Raw genomic sequence first — 23,896 nt, 5'->3', positions numbered from 1 at the left:
CCTAAGTCTTTTGAACGGCTCTTTGAAAGGAACGGATCCCAGAGATCCAGCTCACCATGAATCCCATCCCTACTTCACCCCTCTGGCTGAGCTGGCCGGGGCTGGCAGGCTTTTCACAGACCTCACTTCCCCCCTTCCACCTCACATCCTCTTCACACCCGCTGCTCCTTTTTTCTACTCTCTCTCACTCGGTTTTGTCTCGCCTGAGGTGAGATTTCATCACGGGGTGGGAAAGAGAAAAAAAAAAACAGGCAGAGCAAACAAGGTGGGATGTCTTGTTCTCTCCGTTGGCTATCCATCGTTGTTTGGTTTGTGTGTGTGTGTGGGTGAAGTTTTATTTCTTATCTTCATAATATCGTTGTTGTCGGGTGGAAACCTTGTCCAAAAAGCGATCGTTTTTTTATTTAAAATAGTTAATACAGCTGATCTACAAGCACACAGTGCGCTTGTAGATCTGCTATTTTCACTCGTTTTGTGCGACAGTCTTGTAGGATTAAGCAGGGCTTTATGAAAAATGAAACATACACATTTGAAACAAAGTTTCTGCATGACATTGACAGCATACTTATTTATTGATGGCATTTCACTTGCTAGTCACAGTGCTTGTTTGTTTTCTGATGAGGATCCTCAACACAACATGACACTTAATGATGACAAAGCCTGCACCACCTCGGGCTGTTGATGACATTCAGGGTTGTCAGAGTAAGATACTGACATCCTTCTATTCTGCCGCCACTCCGTGCATTCTGGCTGAGGCCATCGCTGTCTGGTATGGGATAGGGGTGTAAAGATACATATAATAGCGATATGATACGCATCACGATAAATGGTTGACGATACGATACATGGACGATATTGGTTCATTCATGGCGATACGACACGATTCAATTCAATAATTTAAAATCGATATAGTAACTATTTAGCAAAGAAATTAAATCTGTGTGAAACATATCAATAGTGCATGTTTTAACCCATTTAGGCCTGACCTAAGTTTTCTGAAAGACAATATTATTCAAAAATTAGCCTACAAAAACAAATATGTTGCTACATACTGTACATGTACTGTAATACACTAAAATGTGTTCCCGGCCTGGGAAAAATAAATAAGTAAACACTGTGATTCTCTAGCAAATTCATGTACATTATATTTCAACACATATGGACAAACCTGCACCTTGACATGAACACAGAGATTACGCACATTTATCGATAGACCAAGAGTAGCTATATGGAATGGGATTAGTAAAAAAAAAAGTACAAAAAGATACAAAACGGTACGATATTTTGCTTTCGCATATCGATATAGTAGATTGCAAATTAAAATCGATTTTTGGATTCAGTTACTATATCGTTACATAGCTGCTCCCAGGACCTGCTAGTTGTGAGGTGGCGAGGTGGACTGAGTGCACCACAGGGAGCGACCCTCTCATCCCTGCAGGACGCAGACTGGATGAGAGAGCAGGTGTTTGAGGAGGGCAAAACGGATCGTGAAGGACAAACACAATCCCAGTAAACGGAGCGTTTGTAACAGGCTGGCAAGCGCCGGAAGGGTTCTCAAAGCCGGGGCTCGAGACTCAGGAAAGGAACGGAAAACATTAACAAAAGATGGCTTTTTTCTGTGTCTTTTTTTATTACCTTTTTTTGTATCTTACTTTACCATATCTGATTTGTCTTGTTCTTGAGAAACTGAGAAAACAGCCAGCAAAAGATAAATGTCATTTTCACACAGTTTTGAAGTGCTTTCTTGTATATATTTATTGCCCCAATTACAAAATCCAATCTAGTAACATTATAGTTACAGTACTCTATTATCTTTATTGCTGCTGCTGTTAGCACAGTACGCATGTTTCTGTATAGCATGTATGCAAGTGAGTGTCACATAAACCCTCATGATTCTCTTGATGTTGATAGGCTCAGAGACTCGGAAGGTGAAAATGAATTATACTAAATACACACACAAGATTATGTAAATGTGATTAACAAAACGTGACATTGTATCAAAAAAGAATGACTAATTATACTGACTCACTAACTAAATTGTCCAGGAGTATCAAGTCCATGAATATTTAGTTTGTCTTTCTACAGTTATAGTTGATTGTATTGTCCACATACAGCAGCACATTCACACGGAGGTCTGTGCTTTGCAGGCCAGCTGCAGAGGATACAGGCCTCTGTGTGACTGTGGCCATCTTAACAAACCTCATCTTTTAACAAATTGTCTACCAATAAAAAATTACTATCTCATTACTGTCCTGAACGAGGCACGTCCCCCCTTTCCATTTTTGTCTCCTCTGAGAGGTCATTGCCACACTCAAAAGACTCCCCCCACCGGTCTCCCTTGGACAGGAGAGGGGTTGTCATTTCAAAGAGGGGGTCAGAGCCCAAATATCCCCCCTGTACTCCACAAAAGTCCCGGTTTATGACCCTTTCTGCAGCAGGAGTTGCAATTTCCTATCCGTTGTTATACCCGGACTGACATCAAACAGGAGGGCACAGGGAAATTCATAACACAACATAAACCTCACAACCCCATGCTTGTAACTCGCTGAACAATGATCACAACGCTGGCCTGGAAGGCAGCGGCAATTTTTGAGCAGCATAATTTGACTTTTAGTTTGGCCCAGCGTGGGCATAATCGCGGTAATTGGCCAACTGTGATGTCAGTGTCCGCAAACAAGCTGTGGCTAATACGACCAAAAAGGCACAGAAGGACACGCAGGCTCCATTTGGGATCGTGTTTGTTCAAATTCAAAGAACACAAGGTTTATTTTATTTTTTCGAATGCATTTAATGGAGGTAAACATTCCTACAGGGGAACCATGGAGGTTAAAGTTCCCACTCGCTTCGTGTGTTGAGACAATTCAATGGTGTCTCTGTATAATGGCCGAACCATGGTCAAATTAGCTACTGCACGAAGCAGACATTGCCGTTTACAAAAGGCAAAGAAAGGTTAGGTTACAGTACAGGGGGAGTTGGAAACTAAACAACGTCTCCTGTATAGTATCACCTTCAGTACTGTACTTAAGTACACTTTTATTTGAAAACTTGAGTTACTAGTTACTTTGCAGATAAATTATGATATTATAACACATACATAAGCCACTTAAGCCCTATTTTATACCTTGGCTGTTTGAAAATAGACGACCTACAAGCTCACAACGTGTCGCATCGCGACACGTTGTGAGCTTGTAGATCTGCGATTTTCAAACATTTTGTCAGCCTACTTTTACTTTTGGTACTTTATGTTAATTTTGACGCAGATACTTTCATACTTTTACTCAAGTACATTTTAAATTCAGGACTTTTACTTGTAGCGGAGTATTTCTAGATTGCAGTATTGATACTTTTACTTAAGTAAAACATTTGAGTAATCTTTCCACCACTGAACTAAACAACGTCTCCTGTATAGCATCACGTTGCAGAATGAGACTGGTATGGCAGGTTGAATTGGAATGCAACGATAAAATAAATTATCAAGGCTGAAGAAAACGTGCCATATCCACTCCAATGTGTATAAACAAGACAGATGCTCCTCAATCAAAGAAGACACGCCACCGTCTCTTGTCATCTCCATTATAGAACAAACACCTGCTCCGTCCTCCAAACTGCCAATTAACGGCTGGGGGTAACGAGCGTGCTTACTACCGCCGCTGCATACCTGATTATTGATCTCACAAACCCATCAAGGCGCCGCAACCGGCAGACCGTCAGCCCGATGCGACTTGGCACGGAGCGCCATTAGGGGCCCTATTGTGGTCTCTCTCGCGGTTCTGCTCATTTTCGCTTTCCTTTTCACGTGGCGGTGAAATCAGCCGTGGGCCCTTTACCGGTGCTCGAGTCTGAAGGAAGGTTTGCTCCATACATTTTGTCACTGTCGGGAAGAAATCTCGTATCTCCAAGTTTCACATTTGTATGTTTTTTTTTGCGAAGTAAAGCCCTGCTTCATCAGACAAGGCCGTCGCAAAAAAGTAGTGAAAACAGTAGATCTGCAAGCACACAACGCCTCGCGGTGTGAGGCGTTGTGTGCCTGTAGATCGGCTGTTTTCACTAGTTTAGTTTTTAAATGATAAAAACGAACAGTTTTGGACATACAAGGTTTCCACCCGACAACGACGATTCGTTTTGTGTGCATTCGCTAATCCCACTTACATCGACCACCGGGCGCGGGGAGGGGGGGGGGGGGGCGAGGGGGGGTTGGGTGCATTGGAGAAAACATTGCCCCCATTTCCCTAATCAATGGAAGTCCCTCAAAGCGTGGCGACACTCGCAGTCGTTTACTGGAGGCGGCAGATGTTGTCCCATTATTCCGGCTCGTCAAGCGAAAGCGCTCGGCTTTTGTTGGGGAGCTGTCAGCCCAGACGGGAGGGAGGGGAGGGGTCAGGGGGACAGGTGGTGGGCACGGGTCGACAGTTTGTGAACATACACATTATCTAACACATACTTGCTGTACATTGAACACTGTGCAAACAACTGCACACAAGACACACGCAGGCACGTGCACACATAGCCATAAAAGGGGGCTTGAGCCCCTGCCCTTTTATGTGTCTGTAAAAAGTGCCCTCTCCAGACCATGAATGCAGTTTTTACTGTGGTGAAAGAAATGCAAATGTCCCTCTTTCCATGTCATACCTGAAGGCAGTGTTCAAGAGAATTGCCTTGTCCAAACTCTCCTGAACTTGAATGCAGCATCTCATGTTGAAAGAATTGTAGATATCAAGCATCGAAAATAGCAGACCTCCAAGCTCACAACGTGGCACAGTGAAGGTCTGCTATTTTCGATGTTTTCACCAAAAGGCCCTTTTAGTTATTTCACCCCCTGCCTCTCTAACATTTTCTGCACGTCCCTTGACACACACACACACACAGTTGCGCGAGCGAGAGAGAAAGAGCTTGAGTGTGTACTTGAGGAGTTTCAAACGCCAATTAACAAATTAAAACATCCCAAATGCAGCTCACTGCCAAATCATTATGGAATATTATTGCAGCAGTTATCCGTCTTGACACTCTTAGGAGAGAACATGTAGTTGAAAATATTGGTTCCCTGAACAAATTGCGTGGTCCTGGAAATCAAAGCCGTTTGCACTTTGCATGCTAAAAAAAACACAACCAGTAAACCAGCTATTGCACTTGCAAACCTCCAATTTAATATCCATGTCAACATGTTCCATCAACACCCCCCCCCCCAACAACACACCACACACACACACACACACACACACTGTACAGTCTTCCTCTCGGCTGCCTTGTGTACAATCACACGCCCGTGCATATTTAAGTGGCTTCCCAACATGCCTCGGAGGAATCCAGAACAATCAGAAAGCGTGTTGCTTAACACGAATGCTGCGGTGTGCACACGTATAGGACAACATCTGGGTCTAATGCAAGGCTTTATGGGAGCCATCTGTGGGAGAGATGGGGGATTGTCAGTGCTCTCGTCCCCGCGCTCCTCCTCTCCCACAAGGTAGACGCCATTGTGATGACAGCTAAATGACAACCCGGGGATAACAAAACTACTCAGTAGCAGAAAGTATAGTGGCCCGAGTAGAGACTGAGAGACAGAGAGAGAGTGAGTGAGAGAGAGACAGAAAGACTCACAATATTGGGACATATATACATTATGTATCATGGAGAGCCACAACACTCTTGAGTTTTAGCTGACTGAGAAGTTATGGAGTTGTGACTCGGTGAGGTGTAATGAGGTCACTTTTTTTTGGCTCTTAAGCATGTCTCATTACTCAGAGTTGTGTGTGTGTGTGTGTGTGTGTGTGTGTGTGTGTGTGTGTGTGTGTGTGTGTGTGTGTGTGTGTGTGTGTGTGTGTGTGTGTGTGTGTGGGTGCGTGTGGTCGTGTGCATGTGCATGTGCATGTGCGTGTTACAGGATTATCGTTGACCACAGCTCTCTTTGTGCGTGCCGCGTGTACCGTATGCAAACACACAGAGGTCATCTACCTTGAATATTTTGGCATTGACTTTTAAAAAGTATTGAAACAGCATTCTACAATACAAAAACAGTATTTTCTGTGTGTGTGTGCATGTGTGTGTGTGGGGGAGGTAATTCCACAGGAAGGTCAAAAACATTTGAACAGGAAGAAAGGAACACACTTTACATGCAGGGTAAGCGATGTCACTTATCGTCACTGTCAGGCAGAAACCTCGTATCTCCAAGTTTCCATTTTTGAAATGTTTTTTTTTTTTTCGCAAAGTAAAGCCCTGCTTCTTCATACAAGGCCGTCGCACAAAAGTAGTGAAAACAGCCGATCTACAAGCACACAACGCCTCGCGGTGCGAGGCGTTGTGTGCTTGTAGATCGGCTGTTTTTACTAGTTTAAGTCACTTTTAAAATGCTAAATACAAAACAAACGGTTTTGGACATACAAGGTTTCCACCAGACGACAACGTTATTTAGTAAATGGTTGGACATTTTGGCAGGGATGAGGAGGATATGGCGTCAATGAAATCTGACCCTTTGATGAAACATTAACATCAGCGGAGATACAGGATGTGGTCAAGAGTAGTAGCCTAAGTTTTAACTGACTTTGCAACTTTTTTCCCCATTTCAAAAAGGGTAAAATTTCAGATGTAACCATTAAAATGGAGGATGGGGGTTAGATTATGGTTAAGCGAGGCATAATGCACAATGAAAACATGCGGATGGGGGGTACAAAATGAGGAACGTTCGTTCCGAGATTTAAATCCAAATACCTGAACATAAAACCGGCAAGAGCGTTCTCGCTTCTGGAGCTGCAAACCCCAAGAGAAATGTTAAGCATTAGCAAAAGACCAACAATTCAGGAACAATTCCAGTGGCTATGAAATGCAAATAGGATGCAACCGTCTTGGACCCTTACCCATTAAGTGCTACTCATTTTACATAAACTGTGCAGAAAAGCCACATATACATTAATTATGCCATATCTAGGAAAACTAGTGTAGAGACGCTTGTGTTAATTAGCACCAAAATGACTCACGCAGCCCAAGTGGGAATAGGCCTGTGAGACACTGCTGCTCTTTTAAGTGGAGTTTCAAGGTTACCATTACCAGTGAGGGTTTGTGGAGGGGGGGCGGAGGGGGGGGCGGAGGGGTGCGGCGTTGAACTAAGGAGAACTATTTAACCTAGAAACCTCTGTCACTGCGGCAGGAGGGCTAATGCTAAAAAAGAGCTTAGTATAAACGTGGAGGATAACTGACATTTGCAGGCCAATTCGGAGCGCCAGCTAGGGGGAAGTTCTCCCGCAATGATCCACTTTTATGCAAGTTCCACAAAAAGTTATGTCATCAAAGGCTGCTTTCGTTTTTTTCAAAAGACGCCAGGTGGAGACGGTGACAAACGGGGCTGCTCGGGGAGTTGCTTAAGGCGGGGATACTTGGTGGCAGCATGTGGATGTCAATATGGATCCAACCACCAAGAGCACAATCATCCCATAAAGAGCCTCTTGGTCCGCCTCACAGCCCACTCTCGTGGAAGTGTTCCCGTTAGCGCGCTAGCTAGGCTTTGCTCATGGAAACAGCACGGATCGAGCATCATCCCGCCGTTTGCCAACTCAATCGTGTCTTTTGTCTGCCGGGGCGGAGAGCATTGTGCTCCCACTATCAAAGGCATCTTTAATTTGCTTAGCTTCTTTGCAGATTGCATCAGAATGATTGAATTCAGAGGTTAAAAGACCAGTCGCTGCCAGTGGAGGGGAAAGCTAAAGAGTTCTGGCATTTAGACCGTGGTCGTTTTTACGATACAAGACCTTGTTCAATTGTATTTGTCAGTTTGGGGCTTTGAAGCCTAATTATCTTTCTCTATCAACCTGCTTGTTTCCAACCCCTAGGGGGTCCTCAGAGTTACTATAGGGGGTCCTCCAAATCTTTGTGTGATAGAAACTTTTTTCTCCTTGTTTATATTAACCACGTGAACACTATTCTTATTCGGAGAACTTTAGCCAGAAAATAGCCGGTCTGCAAGCTCACAACGCCTCGTGCTGCGAGACGTTGTGAGCTTGCAGATCGGCTATTTTCGGCAAAGAGCTTTGGTGTAGAGGGGAAAAAGAGCAGACTAAGTACAGAGTGAAAGGTCAAGTTTATTAAGTATTGACGGTTCAAGTGGTTAAATATCTGAAAACACAAACTGACATGAATCCAAAATACACTGACGATTGTGCGGTCAATCAATGAAACTATACGGAATCTATGAACAGGTTGTGGGGGTCCCTTGCTTCATCTCTCTCTCAACTAAGGGGTCCTTGGCCTGAAAACGTTGAAGACCCCTGGCCTAGAACAATGTTCTCTCACTTGACTGTAAACCTCACAATGCCGTTTGTCTTTCCATCAGTAATTGAGTACCTGAGATGAAGTCCATATTTTAACATTTTGAATATAGACATTTTTTTGATTTACCAGACTGTAAACCACAAACTACAATTCTTAATGCACTCCCCTTTCATTTTGTTGAAATAGATATTTTACTTAACTCATATATATTAGGAATAATAAGACATAATACTTGTGGAAAGTGGAAAAACAGTATATCTCCAACAGTTTCTGGAACAACAGTATAAGTCTGTACAAGCAATATTCAGCAGACAAAGGGGCGCATATAACATTTAAACAGACAATTGAACAAAATGAGGGCGGAGTGCATTAACAATTTAACAGATTAAAATGACTAGTTTGTGGTTTACAGTCTGGTAAATCAAAAAATATCTATATTCAAAAAAATCTAAAATATGGACTTAGACAGTTATTCATCTCAGGTACTCAATTATAAACTCTAGGTGCTCGTCAATGCAAATGTGTTCATCAGGTCCTCATTGGAGGCCCCTCGGCCATCTTTACTGCCTATCCTCTCGATGGAGAAAACTGGCACTAAAATCTCAATGGGGACATCTGGGTCTGCCGTGGCCATGAAATAAAAGGCAGAGCGGGAGCTCGCCGGGAACAGGTGTTCGTGTTCCACTACAAGTGAAGCCGCTCCAACAAATTAACTGCTGACATTTTGAATTTCACTGATGTTTGCTTTTCTGTCAGCTGTTCGGCAGACAGAATGTATTATTTTAGCTCGTCTCGCCTCGGTGCCCCTTCGGTGTGCACGGCTGCGAATTGGGGAATAATTGCATTAGCTCGGAGTGAAGCAGCAAAAAGGAAAAAAAAAGTGAAAAGCTGCACTCCATGAGCTTGGATAGAATCCAGGGAAATACACTACCCTGTCCTGTTAGTAAGAATCAAACTGTTGAATTGGGCTTTGCAGGAGCAGGAGCAGAAGATATCGAACTATATAAAAGCGATACATGATACTGCAATGAAAGGTGGGTTCTGTGCTTCATAACAAATCCCCTGCAATGTAAGGAAAGGCTTTTCTTAAGCAACAGACCACAGGAGAAATGTAGAGATCATTTTATCTGACAGTGGAAGGCCAGAGAGTGGGATCATTAAAATAAACACCCACTGTTCACGCTTGACTGGATTGAAGTCATTTGACAAGTTTATGCACTTCCAAGAGTCACAAAACTTTCAGAGTTTGCATGGACCGATGCCAGATTTGGATCCAATGCCGAGTCCTAGACTGTCGTTTACCAATGTTTTTCATGCAATTTTATCAAAAAGTGCAACATTTTGGAATACGTTTTAATAGACAATAGTTTAACGTTTCTAATTGACACCATTTAAATTAATGTATATGCGTTTTGTTTCCGAGCTTAGATCTACGGGTTAACAATTTGCCGGTAATTATTGAGACACAGGCTGCACAATTGCACATACCAATGTCGCCAAAAAGTCAAATAATGCAGTGGTTCTCAAAGTGGATTCCAGGGATTCTGTGGGTTCCTTTAGGGGGGTCTAAATTGACCCATACAAGTCTGTAACTCTGACAGTGTACAAGTGGAACCAAATAAACCCATTTGTACAGTGTCAGAGTTAAGGGGAAACCTTGAAATTTGAAAGTTTGAGAAACACTGAAATAATGAACGATATATCGGCCGAAACCGATACATCAGTCAGGCACTCAGGCTCTGAAGAAGACGTTAACTCGGGCGCTCCGGGGTGGCCTTCTCTTCAGCATCAAATCAGGTCGTCTTAATATCCTATCTTTATTCCATCCCTGCTCCCCTCACAAGTGATGATTCTGAACACAGTGGATAAGGTGAGGCAATAGGTTGGCAACCCTGCAGGTCATGTTTATACCACCTGTCAGCCAGCGTCAGATCACCACCTTCTAAAGGGGGAGAGAGAGAGACGACGGGTAAAACGAGCGGGGGTGTCGCACCACATTCTGGGCCCTGGGTACAAGGATTCACTGCGGGCCCCCCATGAATGTTCTTCATAGGGGGAGGAGGGGGTTTAACCCATTTAAACTGGGAAAGCATTATTACGTATTATTTTGTGCTTTAACTACTGGAAAAATAGCGGATATACAAGCTCACAGCGCCGCACCGAGTCTTTGAATATTTCAAATCGTTCTAAGTTTTCTTTGAAAAACATATGTTTCCTATCTCAAAATATTTAGTTCCAGGGACCCCCCAGAAGCAAAAAAGAAAATGCATATATTCAAAGATTTGCACACATTTTCACGACTTTTCAAAAATTGCAGATCTACACTGTGAGCTGGCATATCTGCTATTTTTCAATAGCTAAAGTATAAAATAATTAAGGCCCCTCCACCTTGGGCCCTAGTAACTCAGTCCCACCTTCCTCCCCCCTTGTGACGCCCCTGAAAACGAGTGCCTCTTGGAATTATGAAAGCGACTCAGCTCACCTTGTTGAGGCTGCGGGCGGCGCTGTCTTTGCCGCCCGGGGTGAGGTTCCTCAGCTGCACGTCCAGCAGGTCCACTAGCTGCACCATGGCCCTGACCGTGTAGGTGATGTCCCCCGCCTGGAGGTGGCTCTTGGTCTGCTCCGCCAGCTCCCTGGCGATGACCGCCGCCGTCTCGCCCGATTTTATCTGGAAGTTATTAAAGAAAAAGGGGCTTATAGTCAGGGAATAGTATCAGAATACCTGTCAAAGCTGGGAATAAATTCTTTACCAAACGATTTCTTCACCAATGTGTTCGTAAAGGTGTCTAGTAACATATCTAACAACGTTTGAAATTCAAAATCCCTCTGAGAATCTTTGACAGCTAGGGTAACTTTGGGTCTCATTCACTTACTATACACTACTATAAAGGAAAACAATGACTCCCAAAATATCTGCGTTAAGTAGGATGTGAGCGGTCTAACTAGGTGTTTTTAATTATTCTGAATCCATTGCAAGCAATCCATTGCAATATGGACCACACGAAACTGTGAAAAGAGATGACTCATCACTGAACCATCGTTGTCAAAGATTCTCCTATGTTGTTGTTACTAGACACCTTTACGAACACATTGGTGAAGAAATTGTTTGGTAAGGAATTTATTCCCAGGTTTTATTAATATCCCCTGACTATTATACTAGTATTGATTTTGACAGACAGCTCATCTTGATGTAGTTTTACTCTACTCGTAGTCTTTTGAATAAAGATTTGTTTAGTTTTAGTCATGTTTTAGTCGTCTGAAATGTTTTAGTCGACTAAATATCAAACGATTTTAGTCGACTAAACCTACAGTTGATTTGATTAGACCAAAATGTATTTTGATGGTGGTTTTACACTTGGCTGCATGCTGAAAATAGCCGATCTACAAGCTCACAGCGTGTCATGCTGCGACACGTTGTGCGCTTGTGGATCTGCTTAACACAAAAAAACAAAATGACTTTTAGTTCTACTGGATCTCTTCTTCACTAGTCCCTCCCTAACATTTTAGCCTAGTTGTTATTTGTTGACGAAATTGGCAGTATAGTCTTAGTTTTACTCATCACAGCTTAGTTTTTGTGTTTCTATTTAGTTTTCGTCAGTGAAAAAAGGTAGTTGACGGAACAGCTTTCGTCATAGTTTTAGTCTACGAAATCAACATTAGATTAAAGGAAACTTTTGTTTTTTACAACAAGGGTTCATATTTTAGATTGTAATTAAAGAATATAAAAGATGTCTTAAAATGATTTCATTTACTTCTTTCTATTGTTTTAGAGATTCTTATTTCAGTGGTTGGGGGCATGCGTACAAGTGGCTAAATATGTCATTTTACACAGAATAAGCCCATTCCCAAGATACAACGCAACCTTTCATGGTTGGACGTGACTTATGGGGGCTAGAAGTGTAACTGTAAATAGCAATAAAGAAACTGCTGGCTTATTATGTCTAAAAAGACATATTTAGCCACTTGTATGCATACCCCCATGCATACGCATGCCCCACATTTTTGCACGGTAAACGCTATAAAACAATAGAACGAAGCAAATTAAAACATTTTAACACTCACTTTTTCTTTTCTCTAATTACAATCTAAAATATGAACTCTTGTTGAAAAAAAAATAAGTTGTCCTTCAAACCAAACATACGTGACCTGGTGAATGTGTCAGATCCTCTTTGCATAAAGTGAGCAGGATGACTCTCCCGTCTCGGCGTCTCGCGCCTAATTTCTACCTGGTCGCTGGAAGCTAATTCAGAGAACAGACGCGGTCGTATGACGAGCTATAATTTAGGCTCTACTACTCTAATGTAATGTACACTAAACCCCCCAATGTGTCATGATATGTTGGCTTCAAAACATTCATCTGCAATCGAATGCAAATGTGCACGCACCTAATATCCCTACGCGGCTCACTCTGGCGTGACCTCATTACTCTCAACATACACAATTTGAAAATATGACAAACTGCAATATACAAATGTGGAGTGCTTTAAAACGGATGCCGTTTAACTGATGCGCGTTCCCTGATTGCCTCACTATATTGCATGCAATTATTAGGTGAGGTGGTTCTCAAGTGAAAGCACACACGGGCCAATACCGTATCTGGAAGCAATTATAAAGTCAACTATTGAGAGAATTTCCCCAGACAGCGTTCCGCCATCATGGAACTAATGGATGGCGCTGTTGCTTAGGGGAAGGGGTGCATATGTCATACACGGAGGATGGAGTCGGTTTTGATATTCATTTCGTCTGACATTAGGAAGCTTACGGTACATGCGACATGCTTCGGCTCTGGCGAGGGTTGTGACGAAACCGTCAACGATTATTCCATAGCCTATTTCACGTTAGTGATCCTGAGGCCGTTTTTTTTTTTGTCAATCTTTCATGTTCTTTTTTCCCCACTACGCGTCCCCTTTTCACCGTGTACTAGATTTCCTGCAGTTTTCGCTCTCTATCCTTTTGCCAGTGCTGTAAAGTAACTATGTACATTTACTTGAGTACTGTGCTTTAGGACAATGTTGAAGTATTTGTACTTTACGTGAGTATTTACAATTTCCAATAGTTTTACTTCTACTTCACCACATATCGGATCAAAATATTGTACTTTTACTCCACTACAATTATTTGAAAACTTCAGTTACTAGTTACTTTGCAGATATAAATTACAGTATTATAAAACATACATTAACCACTTTAGACCTATTTTGTACTTAGGCTACACGATGCGATGCGCTGTGAGCTTGTAGATCAGTTATTTTCAAACATTTTGTACTTTTACTTTTGGTACTTTAAGTACATTTTGATGCCAACACTTTCTTACTTTTACTCGAGCACATTTTGGAACCCACACTTTTAAAGGTAACAGAGTATTTACCGTATACATTCCAGTATTGTTACTTTTTCCACCACTGCCTTTTGCTTTTCAGACTCAGGAACAGACTGTCCCTCTCTTTCTCTTCTATAGAATACACCCACTATGTTCTCTCTCCCTGGGAGCAGTTCCCATTTCTCAAGAGAGGTACATGATCATTTCAAAAGCATCATATAGCGCATAATAACTCCTAGAGACGTACCACTTAGTTGTGCTGTGTGTGTGTGTGTGTGTGTGTGTGTGTGTGTGTGTGTGTGTGCCGTGCCATTAAGTCGAGGAGTAGGAAAGATTTAATTACATTTCTCTTCCAGCAAAAAGAGTTTATTGGCTAATGAGACTCTCCATTTGCCCAAAAAGCTCTTACGCCGTTTGCAACATTGTGTCTCCTGGCGTTTTGGATCACAACACACATGTCTACCTGGAAGAGGACATGTGTGCCGCAGAGGCACATTTTATGTCAGCCATCGGTTGGCATTCCATTTCTCTTTTCAGTTTTCATATGAGATTCAAGACACTAACAGCCTCCCAATTAAATTTGAAAGAACATGATTTTCTTTTATTTTGTCAAGCAAAAAAAAAAGCTATAACTGGATGTGTCTTCGATGAAAATGTTATGTTTAATATGTTTATGGGTTTAAGTGTTTTCATGTGAAAATGGCATCTTTTGGCTGAAGAATTAGAAACTGATACACACACCTTTGAGTCAAGGACAATTCTTGTCCTAAATGGGCTGTAGAGTTGTTGTTGTTTTACGTAGAGATTTATTACATTATTTTGGTGCATTATTCTTTTCACCACTGGAAGTTAATTAGTGGATTATTGTTATTTAATGGCTGGATGTTGTATTGAATATGGAGTGCAGACTGGGTTATCAGTACCCTGTCTGCCTCTGGGACTGGCGGTTGGGAACATTGCGTCTATGAGGGCTGATACCACGGTAATGGACAATAAACCATCTGCATAATCAACATAAGTTTTAGCATTTTATGGCTTCCCTTAAGCCCAAATGGTTTGTACTGTACAGTATCTCATCTTGAGAGGCAAGTTCCTGTGCACAGCCCGTACGCGAGGCCGTCTGTGTTTAAATCTATAATGCAATCGCGTTGAAAGCCGGGGATGGTTACTGGGCCGAAAGTGAACAATGGCGACTCGATCGCTGTTTATGAATTGCAGACGGCGCTTGAGAACTGCTCTCCGAGAAGGCCCCCAGGACCCCGAGGCGCGCACGCAATAACACTTACGATCTACTACACGCGGCGCAAAGCTCAGCCCATTAAGCAAAAGGCAGTTTGCGGATATAGATTGCAGAATGCAGGCAAGACAGGAGAGAGAGAGAGAGGAAATACAGTATCGGTTGCATATCTACGCAGCACGATGTCATTTGATTGAGCACTGCAATAAAAAGCCACAGCAGGACCAGTGTTTGGAAATATTAACTACAGCAAAGTGCCTCTTTGCCCCGAACTCGATATAGAGTCACTTCGGCTGTTGACATTCTGTTGCCTGACTTCGGAAGTGATGAACAGACAACGCATTCATTATTAATGAAAGCGTTATGAATATTTTTTTTAAGCAAATTACAAACCAGCGACGTGCCCGCCATCCCTCGTTGTCGCCGTGGAGACAGGTAGATGACGTTAATGATGCTCAGACTGTCGGCCGCGCCGGAAATTCTGACGGGCTGTTTTTATTCTGTTCACCTTAATTAATATTCTTTTAGCCACAACATAGCAAATGTACAAGCTCACAACACGACACATTGAGAGCTTATAGTTCGGAAATCTTTGGTGAAGAGAATTAGTGTAGAGTGAAAAAAGGAAGGGGGCTAAGTACTGTATAGAGGCCTGGGGGAGCCCTGTCAATAAAGTATATAGGGTTTAAGTGGTTAAGCTAGGTATTGTACAACTACAATACACATACGCACACACTACTTGTTATTGTCTCTTTTGTGGTGCTGGAAATCAAGTCCATTCTAAAGAATAAGTTCTCGCACAGAATATTAAATTATCGCACACACTTATCATTTATTTAGTGTCATTTCAGTCACAGCCTCCCAATTAAATTTGAATGAACGTGAAAAAAGCGTTTATTGTGTCAAGCAAAAAAAAAGCTATAACTGGATGTGTCTTCAATGAAAATACAGCTATTCAGATGTTTTATGTTTAATATGTTTATGGGTTTAAGTGTTTTCATGTGAAAATGGCATCTTTTGGCTGAAGAATTAGAAACTGATACACACGCCTTTGAGTCAAGGACAATTCTTGTCCTAAATGGGCAGTAGAGTTGTTGTTCTTTTACGTAGAGATGTATTACATTATTTTGGTGCATTATTCTTTTCACCACTGGAAGTTAATTAGTGGATTATTGTTACAAGGGTACTTCAAGGCCATATTGGGAAACAACCTAGCTTGTGACTGAAACATCAAGCTTTTCTTTAAATCTTTTACTGCTAGATGTAGGCTAAGCTAGGCTAATCATCTGCTCTGCTCTTGCCAGCAAATCCAAGTGTTTTCACATACCTTCATGCACAAATATATGGATTTGACGCGTGCTCGCCGTGGCGGCGTGAACGGTGTGTCAAATGACGAGGCAGTAAAAAATGAACGAACACTGTGGATTTACCCCAGAAAACACCCCAGTAAATACAGCTCTACCCCAAGTTTTGTTTTTTGTTTTGTGCATTTGATGGTAAGGCTTACCTTCTGGCTGATGTGGTTGACCCAGGGCGAGGTGCAGTTGCTGAGGTCGGGCCCCAGGGCGTCCCAGAAGCCCTCTGGACCCATACAGGCGTACAGGGCCACTCCTGGAAAGAGAGATCAACTGCAGGTTAGTGTCACTAGTCCTCCTTAGCATTTCAACTTGTGTGTATTGCGGCAAGGAACACATTTGGTCAAACAGAGTCAGGGTGCTGATATTGTTCATGTTGACTCCCTGGAAAAACTGGTACACCAGTGGGTCTCAAAGTGTGGTCCAGTTGGGGTTCCAAATGATCCCTTAAAAGGTGTGTAACTCTGAGAGTGTACAAATGGAACCAAATGGACCCTTACGGGCACACTCTCAGAGTTATGGGGGTCCTTGAAATAAAAGGTTTGAGAACCACAGTGCTTCATGAACTGGAACAGAGCCTTCATTAGTATCATTGGTAACACCTTTGAAGGAAGTGAGAAAAGACCCAACCTCTCTCAAATATGGCTCCTGTGCATATACAGTAGCCTAATGTGTGTGTGTGTGTGTGTGTGTGTGTGTGTGTGTGTGTGTGTGCGTGCGTGCGTGCGTGCGTGCGTGCGTGCGTGCGTGCGTGCGTGCACGCACGGGAGCGAGTGTGTGCGTGGGTAACATCAACATTTAGTCCCCGTTATGCTCTGGTTAATGTATTCCCTGCAGGAAAACAACACCCTTGATCTTTTCCTTTTTTGTATTGCTGCAAGTAATGTATTTTTAGATTCTCGCAAATAATTGTTATTTTTAGAAGATGGCAAACGATGTAAATGATGTTATTTTACTACCTCGTTCCACAGACAATAAGCACACGCGAGAAATGGTGGCACAATTTGGCCGTATCTTTTCATCTGTCATGATGAAATTAAATGATTTCTTGAGGTGGTGCTTGAAGCCGGCTGAGGTAACCCAGACGGCGTCTGTGTTTAATCATTAAAAGTCAGACGGTGTCTGCATGCATTAAGTATGTCTGACAGTTCAACTCAGGCAAGAAAGAACTCTGACAAACTCTAAGTTCCAATTAACTCTGACATAGTAGAGTTCATTAGAAAAGGTCAATTAATGGCACTCAGCGTGTGGCATGCGCGCACACACACACACGCATTTGTCAGTTCTTCTGTCAGGCCTTGTCGAGATCTCGCAGCTCACTCTTATTTGACCACGGGCACCATGCAGCACGGTGTTGGACGTGTGTCTGACTTTTAATCCGGTATTAAAAAGAATTAGAAGGAAAAAAAAACGTACAAATATTTTTTGACTTGCAGACATGTTGAAAGGGAGAAGAACAAAGCATTGTCCTGTCAGTTACAAACTGGCATGATCAAACGCCAAAGACAAGCACAGGACATGAGATTCTGTGTCCGCTGTGATGGTCAACGGGCAGCGAAAATAAGCTTCCAGCTGCTGCAGAGGCTGCCTGACCTCCCCGTGTCGACCTTAATCCATGTAGGCCTAGAATTATTGAATGCTTTAAAGAGGCGGTGCCATAGTTCTGTACTTTTTCTGGTTGTCATGTGTCTAGGAGGTTGACAGTACTTCATTAGACCCCCTGGTGTGGTTGTTATGAGCAATTATGTATTGCCTTTCTATTTGGGTTTTAGCTGTAGGCTGCCACCTTGTGGGGTCAAACGTGCCTCAAAAACACACATACTGTACTTATTACATCACAGAATCAACCCCTCCCCTAATTACCATTCACCCAACATACGTGGGTGTGGCTAACTTCAACTGGGTCACCACACACCATGACAACCACGCATACCAATGAACTGGTGGGTGTGGCCACATAAAAACGTAATTTTAACTCTTTCTGTACACTTTTTTGGGAAAAATCTTCCTCCTAGTATAATCATAATACCTGATAATCATGTTTTAGAGTGGGGAAAATCATGGCACCACCTCTTTAACTATTGAAAAATAGCAGATCTACAAGCTCACGGCGCGGCACTCTAGCTTGTAGATCTGCTCTTTTTGAAACAATCTTTGAATATATGTATTTTTTAAAGCGAACATTCGTATCTCAAATATTTGCTTCTGGGGGCTCCCTGATACAAAATATTTTGAGACGGGGGTCGGCGGCCAAATACATATTATTCTATAGGGGTCAGTTGAAAACGTTTGAGCACCACTGACATAGAAACAAAAGACACTTAGAAACGGGTCAAAAATCAAGCTTCTAGATCTTGTATATCTGCTATTTTTCAATAGTTAAAGCATAAAATAATAATAATGCGTGCCCGGTCTAAATGGCTTAAAACCCTCATACATGAAAAAAGAAAAAACATGAGATGGTGTGAATAAACCAATCTGACAAGCATAGAGAACAGAATGCTTGTCACATTATGGCCAACTGTCACTCAGCAGTCTTTTCATCAAGGCAGCAATCCTCCGAGGGCATCTGTCACCTCACTAAGCCATCTTAAGGTCCTTACACACCCCAAGCCTTTCTGTCTTTCCTTCTTTTTTTTGGTGATTAATTCGTCCAAAAATACATTTGTTTCCGACTGCTGTTTGGTGTCATGAGAACGTCCACACAGAACACGACTATTGTGAGGCGATAAAACAATTTGTTTAGAACTAGGTTAGTTTTTCATCGCGAACAAAGCCAACCTGACCTGTACGAATGAATCGACATTGTGTGAAATGTTTGCCCCCAGTGTGTGAAGACCTTTAGCCTTTTGGACACGTGAAGGACTGCTCATTTAATAACTCTATATACAGTATACTGTAAATGTAACCAAATGGACTGATAATGGGAAATAGATATTTTAACACTGAGGATTTTACTGAATACTGTAACTATATTATAGGCTCAGCTAATATAATAAATCATCGTCAATGTTAAAGCAATTATTGCTTCAAATTTTAGACTAACCAACTCTAATAAAGACAAAACGGGAAGAAATTGGATTCATAAAACGGATACATGGCATTTTGCTATGAACTCCATCCAATTACACAAAGCCACAAAGAGATGATTACTCTCACGGTGCCTTCGACATAACCGAAAACTATCCACTTTTTATTTATTTATAGGTTAAAGGGGACGCTTGTGTGGTGGGGGAAACATGCTGACTTTTTAGAATGCCCTCAGCCGGCTCAGCGGGACGGCCAACGTCAACTGATAACAAAGTTTGACTGGCACATCATTACCTCCTGCGGTCCCCATCGCACGCTTTTGGTGGGGTTTTAAGATAGGGGCCCAATGTGTCCTAGAGACGGAGAGGACGGGACGGAAGGCGCGAGGACGACAGAGCGGGGATGGATTAGCAGAAAGTCAGATGGAGAGAGAGAGAGACAGAGAGAGAGATAGGAGACAGAATTGCGGAGGGCAGTGGTTGGAAAAGTACTCATATTCTTTACTTAAGTAAGATTATCAATAACAATATCAATACAAGATCACAATGTGAGCTTGTAGATCGTCCATTTTCAAATGGCCAAAATAATGGCAAAAATAAAAAAAAATATATAGGGGTAATGTAATGTGGTAATGGGGTAATGTATCTACCACGTTAACTAGTAACTAAAGTTTTCAACTTCTTGTAGTGGAGTAAAAGTATAACATTAGCCTCTGAGATGTAAAAATACAGAAAATTGGAAATACTCCAGTAATTCAAAACACTACACTATTGTACACTACACTGTACACTACTGTACAGTGCTTGAGTAAATGTACTTGGTCACTTTTCACCACTGGACAGGGACATGCAGAGAAAGTTAGAGAGGCAGGGGCTGACATTTCTAAAAGGGTCTTTTGGTGAAAATACATACCACACTGAACTACTGTATGCATAGTCCATACTGGAGATGTGGCATACGGCATGGATCTCTACACAAAGAGGGCAATTCTTTCAACATAAGATATGCTGCATTCAAGTTCAGGAGAGTTTGATCAAGGCAATTAATTCTCTTGAACGCTGCCTTCAGGTATGGCATGGAAAGGGGGCATTTGCATTTCTTTCACCATAGTGAAAACTGCATTCATGGTCTGGAGAGGGCACTTTTTTTTTACAGAGTTAAAAGGGCAGGGGCTCAAGCCCCCTTTGATGTCTGTGTGTGCACGTGCCTGCCACTGGAGTTAGGAGACAAAGAGAGAGAGGAGACAGAATAGCAGAGGGTGAATGGAGTCAGATAGGGGGAGGGGAAGTGGAGGAACTTTCAAAGAGCAGGCAGAGGAGAGTCATATATCTGCATTCTGTACGACAGAGACGTCTGAAGACTAATGGCTTTGAAGGGTGCGTGGAGAGGAAGTGCTGTATATGTGTGTGTCTTTCTTATCAGGCCAGGCAATGGCTGTTAGCGAGGTCTCCAACGGGTAACTGGCGGCGGCCGCTAATGAAGTGTGCACGCGTGTGTTTTTGTGGGGTTTGTTGCGTGAATGTGCATGTGCATGCATGCACAGCACTTTATCAGCGTGTCTCTGTGTGTGTGTGTGTGTGTGCACGAGTGTGAGTGATGAAGAGAAATAGACATCAACCACTCGGCGATAACAGTTGACAGCTGTTCAAGCTCAGATTATTTTAGACTTCAAACCTGCACATTTCAGGAAAAATGATGTCACTTCCAGAACCTCAGTTGACTTAATAAAAAGTTTAGGATTTTGAGTTTTTAAGCAAAGAAATTAACAAATAAAAAAGAGTGAAGACTTCTTTCTTTCTTTCCTGTAACATAAGCACTTTCTGCAATGTGCAGACAGCAGATGCACAAAAGAAAGCTCCACTTTTCTCCCTTTTTATACATTTCCAGTTAGTATTAACGTCAACATTTGCAAGTACTTTTTGCTAAAAAATAAATAAATAATAATACATACTGTACTGTACCTCCTGCCAACAGCACCCCATGATGTTCACATCACCCAATTATCTTTACAGGAAGCATATTCTCTTCATTTGTCATTTGTGCTGCCAGTACTTGACAACAAGGATGAGTTAACTACTCCTGTTCCCACTTTATGAATAAAGTTTCAATCTGTATAAAGCCCTTTTTCAGCCATCTTATCTTGATGTTTGCATACTATTAATGTCTGTGGACAATACATTCATGAAGAGATCTGGGACTTGGCAAAACATATAGAAGGATAACATCTGTTTAGCATAGTGTGATGGCTTTTGTGGGACAACGATGGCATGGATGTGTTTGTATTGACAACTAGTAACACATTCATGAAAAATCACACCCGTGTGAACTGAGCGGTGGTTTACCCACCAACCCTGTACTGTACTGTACATATTCTGTGTTCTATATCTATGAATTATATGTGTTCTAGATCTATGAATTCAGTTGAAAGGGACATTTTCTTCTTCTTCCAAAAGTTAAAAATCATAATTCATTTCATTCAGCAGTTTGTTTTGTCTCTCCAGCAGAGTTTCTAGTGTCTCTCTCTACTCTAGAAGAGAGTTTATACATGAACTCTGCAGCCGCACTGAGGCGCTCCAACACAACCACCCTGACAAACTAAATGTTGCCTCAATCAGTGGTTCTCAAACTTTGTTATGTCAAGGACCCCCAAAATGATATGTATTTGGCTGCAGATGTCAAAATATTTTGTTCCAGGGACCCCCAGAAACAAAGATTTTGTATTCATTTGGGTTGCCTCAGGCTAGATGCAGAATAGATGCTGCTTTGATCACAGATAGCCTACGTGCTATAGAGCATTTTGGGGCATAAATATATATTGGAAGCTTTTAATCCAGAATTGACCGATGTTACCATGGGCCACATACTGAACACTGTACAAAACAACCAAACACTGTACAAAAAACGAACTTCATAAAAAGGGCACATTGATTCAGTAAGGGAAAAAGGCAGGTGCTCTAGCACCCCCTAGTGTCTATGTGTGCATGTCCCTGCTGGACCCCATGGCAGTCATTTGGGATAAATATAAGTAGGAAAATGAGCCTAGATGTTATTTAGGGCGGAGTTGATGGTGTGATTGGTGTCACAGCTGATCCACAAGCTAACAAGTAACAACGCCTCACAGACGTGGCGCTCAGTGAAGGTCAATGCCTCACTACTGGAGCTTCTGTGACTGTGGTCTGCTATCCATCAGCAATCCATTATACGTTGGCATTTTGTGAAATAATGTGTAGGGCTATAGCTGCATATGCATCAAATCTAGCGACGGCAGGTGTCAAGCAGCACGGAGGTGGCTTTGTTTGTTTCCTGTTTACAGAAAAATCCAAGCCGGCATTGATGACAGCTCTTCCTCACACCATTGTCGCGGGATCTGTATAAAAGTGGCTAGAGAGAGAGAGAGAGAGAGAGAGAGAGAGAGAGAGAGAGAGAGAGAGAGAGAGAGAGAGAGAGAGAGAGAGACAAGGGGTGTGGGGGTAGAGAACAAACGAGGTGCTGCCTTTAACGACATAAAGTGCACCAGCCCTTGTAAGAGCACCCCGCGCAAATGTGTTTAGTGTGAATTAATTACACTAATTGTTTCCTCTGAGAGCGAGAGAGAATGTGGGAGATCTGGTGTTGGGAGCGAGTGTGTGTGTGTGCGTGCCGCACTGGCGGCCGCGCGCGTGTCGTCTTGTTTCCCAGCCTCCATATATACCGTAGATGTGATGTGAAGCTATCTTTAGCCGTGCTTCAGTGAGTCAGGGCCGAGGAGGGAGAGAGGGGAGGAGAGAAAATGAGGGGAGAGAACAGAGTGGCTGCAGGGGCGTGTAAACACTAACACAAAAACCTCACGGCGGCAGACAGGCAGCAGACAATCAGGCGTGAAGAGCTTCACAGTGCTCCGCATCTAACGACAAGGAGATTGACAGCCTCGCACTGTAGATTTAATAAAGAAGAGAGGAAAAGTAGAGGATCGCGCCGCCGACGTTTCACCAGAGGAAGCTTCCGGGCCTCGCACTCGGGGCACGGCAAAGGGTATTTTGGAGTGGGGGGGGGGGGATTAATCACATTAAAGGTGCGGCTCTATTTGGAAATGGGTTTAACCACTTGAAGCCTAGACATTGACTGCAGTGCCCTGGGGGTCTGTACTTTGTCCCCTCCCCCTTTCCCCCCTCTTCACAAAATCTGTTAGGCGAACATTCGCCAAAAATAGCAATTTTACAAGTTCACAACTCCCCGCCATGAGTTGTGAGCTTGTAGATCTGTTTTTTTTTGCAGAATGTTGGCCTATTTTCATGGAATGCTCACCTGTATAATGACATGCCCATATTAGGGATGCTAGGATTCATCATTCACTCGTCTGACTCCATATCATGTAAATAAAATGTGTCTCCTCTCTGTGCTTTGAGACAACCGCGGCAACACCTTGGTTACAATGATTGTTAATTATTAATTATTTGGCTAGTGGGACCTGCCAAGCTAGAAAATCCTGTTTCATATTTCTCATGCAATGAATGCACTACCTGGGGACTCTTTCTTAATTGAGAGACAACATTCAATGGGCAATTTTGTAAGAACGGATAACCTAGTAGTTCTACAGTATACAACCAATGTATATCATCAAGATATCATACATGTGTTATTATTTTTATTCATTTTTACGATGAGTTTTTTTTTGGCTTTTATCCCTTTAGTGAAGGTTTGAAGTGAAGATGGACAGGA

At 42.5% G+C, this 23,896-nt stretch overlaps 1 protein-coding gene across 1 annotated transcript in view; it reads right to left on the bottom strand.

The window, feature by feature from the left end:
* LOC308298713 (adhesion G protein-coupled receptor L3) overlaps nucleotides 1–23,896 on the bottom strand; it is a gene marked incomplete at both ends in the record, with an annotated part of 264,755 nt that overhangs the window by 93,298 nt on the left and 147,561 nt on the right. Inside the window, 3 exons of the mRNA XM_080742365.1 lie at nucleotides 6,703–6,741; nucleotides 10,739–10,924; nucleotides 16,321–16,424. Coding sequence (XP_080598491.1) covers nucleotides 6,703–6,741; nucleotides 10,739–10,924; nucleotides 16,321–16,424 — 329 coding nt within the window. The remainder of the gene's footprint in view (nucleotides 1–6,702; nucleotides 6,742–10,738; nucleotides 10,925–16,320; nucleotides 16,425–23,896) is intronic.

Source organism: Nannobrachium achirus (assembly GCF_963921795.1).
Source record: "Nannobrachium achirus genome assembly, chromosome: 14".
In the NCBI taxonomy this organism is placed as follows: Eukaryota; Metazoa; Chordata; class Actinopteri; order Myctophiformes; family Myctophidae; genus Nannobrachium; species Nannobrachium achirus.
This window is presented reverse-complemented; position numbering and strand designations above follow the sequence as displayed.